This window comes from Echinococcus granulosus (genome assembly GCF_000524195.1).
Source record: "Echinococcus granulosus chromosome Unknown EG_S00039, whole genome shotgun sequence".
Lineage (NCBI taxonomy): Eukaryota > Metazoa > Platyhelminthes > Cestoda > Cyclophyllidea > Taeniidae > Echinococcus > Echinococcus granulosus.
Window position 1 is genome coordinate 619577 of NW_020170419.1, and position 8855 is coordinate 628431.

At 42.9% G+C, this 8855-nt stretch overlaps 1 protein-coding gene across 1 annotated transcript; it reads right to left on the bottom strand. All coding sequences in view use genetic code 11, as the record gives it.

Moving 5' to 3' along the window:
- Nucleotides 1–615: 615 nt before the first annotated feature.
- On the bottom strand, nucleotides 616–7817 carry EGR_05405 (hypothetical protein; the record flags this gene model as incomplete). Its single annotated transcript, XM_024494654.1, has 8 exons — nucleotides 616–667; nucleotides 1266–1351; nucleotides 1396–1497; nucleotides 4573–4837; nucleotides 5578–5663; nucleotides 5912–6049; nucleotides 6125–6273; nucleotides 7730–7817. The coding sequence occupies 8 exons, from the start codon at nucleotides 7815–7817 to the stop codon at nucleotides 616–618; spliced, it is 966 nt and encodes a 321-aa protein (XP_024350981.1).
- Between the last annotated feature and the right edge of the window lie 1038 nt (nucleotides 7818–8855).

Consider the following 8855-nt stretch of genomic DNA (forward strand, 5'->3'; position numbering starts at 1 on the left):
TGCATTTCCTACTCCTAGGAGTGGTGATCTTCCCTTCGTCCCTTTCCCGTGATGAGAGCTGTGAAATTTCCTCGACAAAAAGGTCACAGAATGAGAGAAGGATGGAGAGGGAGAGCACATACAAAGCATAGATGCAGCGGAGCCGAAGGACCATTTCATCATAAGATATAGTTCACTGGTTTCAACTCCAAATTGACTAAGAAAACGTCCATTAAAATAGATATTTAGTATCTTTGTCATTACCATCTTAGTAGCTTCCCCAGGTTTCACTTTGAATTTTACTCACCGGTCTACCTGCCTTGTCTCCTAGTTTTCCCAAGTAAATAAAAAGGCAATACTCCTCCGAGCCCTGACATTCCAGTCAAACTTCCGTATCCCAAAATGATAAAGAATTTAGCGGTCGTTGCCAAGCCTTAACACAGCTGTAAGGCTCTAATAGTTATAATAAGACTTGATAAGGTTACAGCGTCACACTTACGTGACTTCGGTTTACATATTCCCCCAGTAAGTGGTACCGCATAATTGAGAGCACTGGTGAATCAGGCACAGTTGCCCGAAGCTTGGAAGGTAGACACAGGAGGAATGGCAAATGAGTGTATCACCTTTTGACAGCCCCTAAAGGTCATAATTCCTACCCTCCTCCAGTTGAACATTGAAGTTAGTAAATCTGAAGTAGTGAGAGATAGACGCTCTGCCCGCGTGCCTCGTCAACGTCCTTTCGGATGGAAAGATATGAAAGTCGCCTACTTTTCTTTACCCCCTCCGTTTCACGATCGCGGCTTTGGCATTAAGATTGATAAGCCTTAGTGAAAGCAAAACCAAATGTCACTTCTAGTTTGTAGGTGGAATCAACCCAAAATAAAACTTGTCCAAAAGTGGTCGTTGAAGGGTAGGCAGAAATAGTTAAATCTCTGGAATTCCAAAACCAGAGCAAACAGGAGGTTAGCACAAGAGGAGAGACGAGGTCACGTACTTTGGGGGAATGTGATTGGCAGTCCTTGTTAGATGTTAACCATACGTAGTTAACCGCCTCATTTCACAATCGGCGAGATAGAGGTACCAAAAAATAACACCCTCTACCTGTTAAACAGTGAAGGTTAACTTCTGCACTAGACTCGCTCCTGGCCAATAGACCATGGAAGCAAGGGGAGGAGGACAAGTGCACCTTCGTTCCCGTCTTACAAGGGAAACTTAATGACCTCTCTATCTGTTTTTGTTGGCTACACTGTCGTAGTTCTTTCAACGTCACCCCATTACCACTGTACCCATCACCTCCGTAATGTTGTTGCAATCGCCGAGACAAACATCTACAATACTGCAATAATTCCAGAACTGGACCCCACTCGCAATTCTGCAGCGAAGTAGTAAAAGAGAGGAGTGGGGGAATAAACTTACCTCGGCTTTGCCAACCGGTTGACCTAAGTAATCGAGGTCATCGTAGAGACTCTCCTCTCCTCCAGCCTGTAGATCTTCAGCTTCAACAATTGCCTCAAGACACTAAAATCGAATACATAAAAAGAAGTAAACAAGTAAAAGATGGCAGTCCTCTCCCTTCTCCACTTCCAATTTGGCAAAGAGACTCAAAGACCCAATCAATACTGTGAGAATGTCGTCGGTAGTTAGATGGACTGTGAGTGAAATGCAGAGTTCAAGGGGAGGGTGATCCTTAAAGGGATGATTACATATGAAGAACCTAATTACCTCGAGCAGTCTACAACCTTGGAAAGTAAGAGAGGCGAAGTAGGCCAAGTTGTTATAGCCTTTAGGGAAGTCACTTATCCAGCACAATCGCTACCTTCTCTGATTTAGGAAATATGGAATCACTCCTTGAAATGCGAACCAAACTGAAGCTACGACAATATGCACCAATGATCGGTTAAGGTATGCCTTCTGCTAAAAAATGACGAAACAAACACATTATTAGAGATTAAAATACTTTGCCCAACTTTAAATAGGTCAATAAGAGAGCACACGGGTTGAGGAGAATGGAGATAGTGGGAGCCGTAGGCCAAACGTAAAGGGAACGTCAAAATCGGCAACCCACGGGAACCCACATGGGTTTTCTTTGCCGTGAAAGGATAGCATCAGCGGTGCCATGGTGAAAATGTCATTAAGATTGTGTTTTGTAATCGTGAGAGAAATGATTTTCATCCCTCTCAGCATAAAATTCAGGTCAGTGAAACGCACCATCGTGATGTGACGATTACAGCTTGTAATTTCATCCTGTGACATGATCTATAACCCCTCATCCCTTCGGTACGTTAAATAACGAATTTTCCATCGCCCTGGTATGGTGTACTAGGGCTTTGAGAACCCGAAACATCACACATCATCAAAGCGGCATAAAAAAGGACGGGTCTAGGGACTAATAGATAAGAGCTAAAATCCATTCGACCGATAAACCACTTATAACACAATAAGTGGCTCCAGCCATTACTGACACAAGATAATACTATTCATCTCCAAAAATACACATTTGTTCGCTGAAGAAACTATTCCCAGAAAAAGATATGTTGCTTCTCGTTTGACTTTAGTGAATGAGATTCCAAAGCAAGTCGAAGTCCTCGCGTAAAATATATACTCAATTTCCTAGTGCAAACTAGCTCGCAAATGACCACTACAGATAAAAGATCCACAACCCTCCTTCTTCTCAAGGTCGCAGAAAAGCGAACATGTACAGGAGCCTAAACTACCCAAAAAGGGAACCAAAAACTAGTCAATCAATGAACTACTTATAATGCAATAAGTAGCATTATCTAATGCCGGTGCAATGTAGCAACTTTTTCCGAAAAAATATACGCACCTTTTAAAGAAAATTACTCTAGTAACGAAAAAATTCCCTATCGTTTGCAATGAAGAAAATTCCAAATCAAGCTGGAGCTTCTTTGTGAAATACAAATCTGGCTTCTTGACACAAACCACCTTCACGATGAACAATAGCGTAAATAAATGATTATCCTTAAAGAAAAGTTAAGGCAAAAGTCGGCGTACCGCATGTTGCATGAGCCAAAGCAACTTGCGTTTTCCAAATTTGCCCCATCCTATCCCCTTCCCTTGACTAAGGCACCATTCTCCGTCGATCCGAAGGTTGGAATAGAGAAAAAGAAAGCTACCATCCTCCCTTGATTCTTCCCCGAAAGTTTACCTCCAAAAAAAGTACAGAAATCCCACCATTTTAAGGAGGCAGTTGCCACTTCTGTCAGGAAAAACTTAGTCCAGAAATACCTATACAAAGGTACTTTTCAAAACCTTTTTAACCCACCTTATTCATTCACAATCAAGGAGGGATGCCACGTGGTTAAGAGAACCACTTTTACCTCGCAGTAGGAAGGCATTTAACATTAAATGTCCTATTCAAAAGACGTCAAAAGAGTCGGGATACCATCCAGTCTTGAGTGTTTCCAATTCAAGTGAGGTGACCACTTGTCACCGACAGCAATCTGTGATCAGGATAGGATAGTCTACTGTAGCCAGGAGGATAAAAACCGCCGCTGTCTAAGCGTGTATTCAGAATGGGAGACAAAGTACCACCTTCTCTAGGGTGGGTTTGTGGAACAGATTTAGAGGGCTTGGAACGTTCAATCGCCTACGGCCACAACCACAGGGAAGGAAGGAAGGGAGAGCACTGCATTGTTTTATAGAAGAGGCCACAGAAAAGCTATTAACGACATCGTGACAGCTTTAAGCTTGACAAAGTGTGTGTCAGTCATAGAGACAAGTAGATGACAAGACCAAGTGTTTATACCTCCATGAAAAAAAAGCGGAAATTTTTTTCTTCTCAGAGGGTAGACACTAATTATTAAATACGTATCTACCAATGCGAGTACTCCGATGAAACAGATGTGCACCAGCCCGGAATTCCAAACAATATGCAAAAAAATGAAAGAGGGGAAGAAAAAACTGGAACCAAGTGATTCACCTCTCTAAGATAAAAGGGGAAATAAAGAAAACAAGAAAGAGGGAAAATCATTCATTCAGTCAAGCCAACCAGAGGTAATACTAGACCTACAATTCTTCCACCATCATAGTTCAATTGTTTAAAGCCGGAAAAGAGGAGGAGAGAGAAAAAAAGATGTCCTCCTATTCCATTATTGGAATAGGGTTAGACTCCTCTTTCGGTAGTAGCGAATTTACACAGTGGGTAAATAAAAAGGATGCAGCGTTTCTGTTTGGGGAGGGGAGGAGAGATGAGGGGACGGGGGGGACAGACGAATCCATTTATATAGCCTTTGTAAAAGCCCCGACCAGAGAATATTATATCTAAATTGAATTGGGGTAGAATGGCCACGGATATCGAGCCCACGAAAGTCATCCAAGGGCTTATTTAAGCATTTTAGTCCAAAACTGTGAAGACAAGGACAGTAATTAGTCTTGTCGCGAGTCCATTTTCTCTTCCCTATCTGTCAAGCCAACTGTTCCTCCAGTTTAATGTAACAATAGCATCTCAAGAAGCAGAAATATCCCACCATGAGAAGTGAAAAGTACGTGCCAGAAAATTCAAAAACGGTCCTAAGACTAGTCTTGCACACCTTCTTTATGGCGCATAACGCTTTCGGTTTTAACGAGACCTACCTCATCTTCACCGGGCGGTTGTTCAAAATCCAGTGGTAACAGTTTGCCCCTCTCTTCCACTTTAGACGCCAATTCAGGCACCTTGGGAACCGAAATCGATACCGTCGATTTAGTGGATTCATCTCCAAGGGTTTTCTCGGCCTCATTCACGCAGTACTGACAATTAGACAAGAGTATGCGCACTGACTGAAGGTCTTCGGAGGATAGTTCAGACAGCGCAACCAAGGATGCCTTGGCAGCAACCCTTTCCCTCAGTTTATGAAGCCTGAACAATGACAAGTCCCAATGCAATCATCCGTTTTTGACGAGCACAGAAAAGTTGATGGATGCACTGAGTTGAAAGATTACGTTATTATGTTGGACAAAACATGGACACTATTTCATTATTAAATCAAAAGGACCATTAAAATCCATGAAAAGCGCGGTCTGTCCGAGGTTGCCTCAGTAGAATTGGCCAACCTCCCCACTCCAAAAGTGCATTGCGGGTCCTGTGCTTAAACATTTTCCTTAGTCATCCATATAAATTACCAAAATCTGCGACGAAGAAACGACAAATAATCAAAATATATCCAACGGACCCCCATCCTACTCCAAGCGCCATTCAATTTGCCTTTTTAGTAGCCTGCTTCACCATCAAACAATTATGGGGTTGAAATAGCCAGAAAGTGTATAACGCTCTGTTCGAGGTGGATGAGTGAAGGGGTGAAGACTAAAACGGACAGACATGGGCAAGGAAATGCAGTCGTTTAATGCATTGGGGGTAGAGTGTAGATGATGATGCATTGTGGCGCCCCAATATGATAATTTATATCACACTAACTACTAACAAAGTGTACGTAACACGGACATCAACGCACCGACATGAAAGTAGATGACGTTATAATGAAGGCTAGCCAAAGCTGAGAGGTGTTCCCTCACTTGCACCTCCTCGAAGGCTGAACTGGGCACCTCAGTCACTCGACTTGGCGGTTCGTCCCGAAACCAACCTCCCTTCTCCGAGTTTACTCGCATCTGGTCCACTTCGCGCAAAAGCTGTCTTCCTCGTCGTAGACACCATAACCAGGCACAGAGAGCCTCAACCACTCATACTGCTTCAAAAAGGAAACATAAATAGTAGGGAGGAATGGAGTCCTCCTTGCGCTACATTAGTGGCAGCGTTAAGAAGCTCATCACCAAAAGAACCGAACTCATGAATTCGATGGCGGGCAATGTAGTGAGACCAAATAAGGACAAGTGGGTTATTAAATAATGCTGACAACATTTAAGTATAAAGAAACAAGGTTACTACCAGCCAATGATAACATGCCGACATAAAAGATAAGAACGATAGCATTCGGACCAGGAGAGGAAATCGGCAAGATTGTGAACAAAATGAGGACAAAAGAAAGAGGACGGGGTGGATGCGGGGCAGCCGCCCTATGAGAACACCCTTACACTGCTCAAGGTATGCCCGGTCATTGGTAAAGATGCGTTCGGACTGGAGGAGACATTGCAAGAGGTGTCTTTTTGGGAAATAAATCTAGAAGATATCAGTTGAGAAGTTAAACTATACAATGAGGTTGTAGTAGAAGAGAAAATCAGAGAGGAGACCATTTTCAGAGGTTGAGGTGATCCAATCTGAGGGCGCAATGCTCACAGGAGGTTTTGTGGCTCGATCTCCATCATCACCATCGTAGTCTTTGCCGTCGTCTAAATTTAGACCTCAAAGGTAGATACGAAGAGGATGGCTCTGAAGAAAATAACCCAAAAACCTAACTTACTGGAAGAAAAACACTATAGTCTTCATCCATAGCGCAGATCACGGCACTGTGTGGAGGAACCGGTGGATACAATATTTATGATTTGAATGCATGAAGACGATCTTGCACATCATCCTATAACAGAGACTTTGGTAAATTTAATGTGGTAAAACATCATATTTTGATGAGATCAAATGGCGACAAAGGGCTACACAAGTAGCTTTACTGCATAAAAAGACTGGCACTTGCTTGAATGTTCCAACAACTTTGGTGATTTGAGCAATATTTATCCAAAGCTACAAATGCTATCCACCGTCGACTACTGAAGCTAGCTGCCAAAACGTACTGCAAATGCCTGAAGCTTTATCGTACAAGTATTGTGCAGTCATAGCGCAAACTCACAAGAATGCTATCAGGAGGAGGCAGCTACGCGGCGGCACACCTATTGGTAGATGAACGGCTTAGATTCCGTTTTGCATTTCGCTCAATTTGTGTTACAGCTACCATTAGTTGATTAGAAATATATGTGGATAAAGCAGGTTCTCTTGTCTGTCTTAAATCAAATTTGTCAATGATGCACTTTGCACAGACAAAAAATGGTCTACTAACTTTTGCATCTGCTAGAAAGCAAACCCACAAAAACAGTATTCCCTATTTTAATTATTCTTTTGAGGACACACATTGACAAACACTGCTACACTAAAGCGAGACTACAGAAACATTTTTAATAGATGCATTTATATTATGAAGAGATGCAAAAACCCAACAAATGAGCCAAATCATTGTTCGGAATTTGCTGCACCAAGCAGACTTATGTAGTTTGTTTCAACTTTTAATTAAGTGAGGAATAACGTTTTGCACAAATATAGTTGGTTAGTCAAGGAAAACCATTTATTTAACATCAAAACTGCATTTTAGCTAAGTGGGTCCATGTGGTTCATCTCAACCACTAGCGATCATTAATGCTACCAGTAATATCACGTGTCTTGCTGATTCAGTAATGAGCCAGAGAAAAGAAGTTGACTAACTGCTTGCCGAAGTACAGTATATTAAAGGTCTATTAGCTTGATCCGAAGACTACGGTGTGTTCCGTAGGTGTAATCCGCTGAGAACGGAGTGGGCACGCAGTTTAGTCCACTGAAATATTATGACCCAAATATGCTTCCCCTGGGTGATGAAAAACATGTTGCAACTAAAGTGCTTCCCGAATATAACCGCGGAAGAAAACATGCACACAATGTCCTCCAAATATGTTTTGAAGGATCTAAAGACAAACACCTTGAGTACTGCCGTTAAGTCACGAGCATTGCTAAGGCAAATATAAATATCAAGAGTTTAAATATGTTTCTTGCTGACACGCAGAAAAACCCGTGAGAAAGAATAATGCAATAACAACCACATTTTAGCCATCCCTTTACGCTGGGTGTGACGTGAAATATTGATCCCCTTCTTTTCGTGCTCCTGAGTGTCCGACACCGCAGGTGTCCACCATTCCTTGACAGGCATTCAGTCAATCACATTAAGCTAAAGAAAGATCACGATTCAAACCATTTGTGCCCTTCTTATCCCTCCTCCCCTACTGATGGGTGTGTACCAACCCCTTGAGTAGATGCTTTCGCATCAGGATGAGGTAGTCACCCTCGAGGTCATAGCAGGAGAGATTAGCATAGTGACAGTTTATGACTGATGCACAAGTTCTGGTCACTCTGGCGTTTGCCATTATAACACAGTCGGTGTATTGAAAACCATCCACTAACTGGGTATCAGTTCCACATACGAAATGTGTCCCGTCGATTTCGTTGCATGTAAAGCTTCGTCCCCCTAGAGTTACCCCCTGCCTCTCCGGCAAAGTAGCCGTTAACTTCCTATCCAGAAGCGATTTCATCGAACGCGCTCAGTTGACGCATCAGTGCCTGGACCGCATTCCAGTCACACGATATCGGTTTGCTTTGTGGCCTTTGTTGGTAGCACCACTACACAGGACAGACTTGAATGCTCAAATTTATCCACCACCTTGTGTTTACTATTTACTGAGCGGAGCGTTTCTCCATTCGCCGAGATCATTTAAATATCGTCGTAATTTTTATTGTTGCTGACGTTGGCGTCCACCGTTCTGCCTCTTTCGAGGCAGTGTGCATGTGTGCCTTTTTTCTGCTTCATCGGTCGTGCGAGGTTTCCCGTGAGAAAACTACGAGGAGCCGACGATTGACGTGCTGCACTCACTACCGCTCACTTGAAAGTAGAAATTGCCACAACCCTGACTTGCATTGTGACGTCATCTAACCTTGAACCGGCCTCAATCCTGGCCACGGAGGCACTTTATTACGCAAGCTGCCCTTTCTCTGGCTTCGTTGCCTGCCATGCAGTCTCAATATGAGGTCTGACGTTGAATAGACCCAATTTCCTGCCAGGGAGCCCTTTTTTGTGTAAACTGAGTAAAAACTGGCCTGGAACCTTTTACCTAAGCAAACACGTTTTTACGCATCCTCTGCACTGTTCTAGTCCTTTTTAGGACCCTTTTTCAAGCATTTTTCCTTTTTTTTG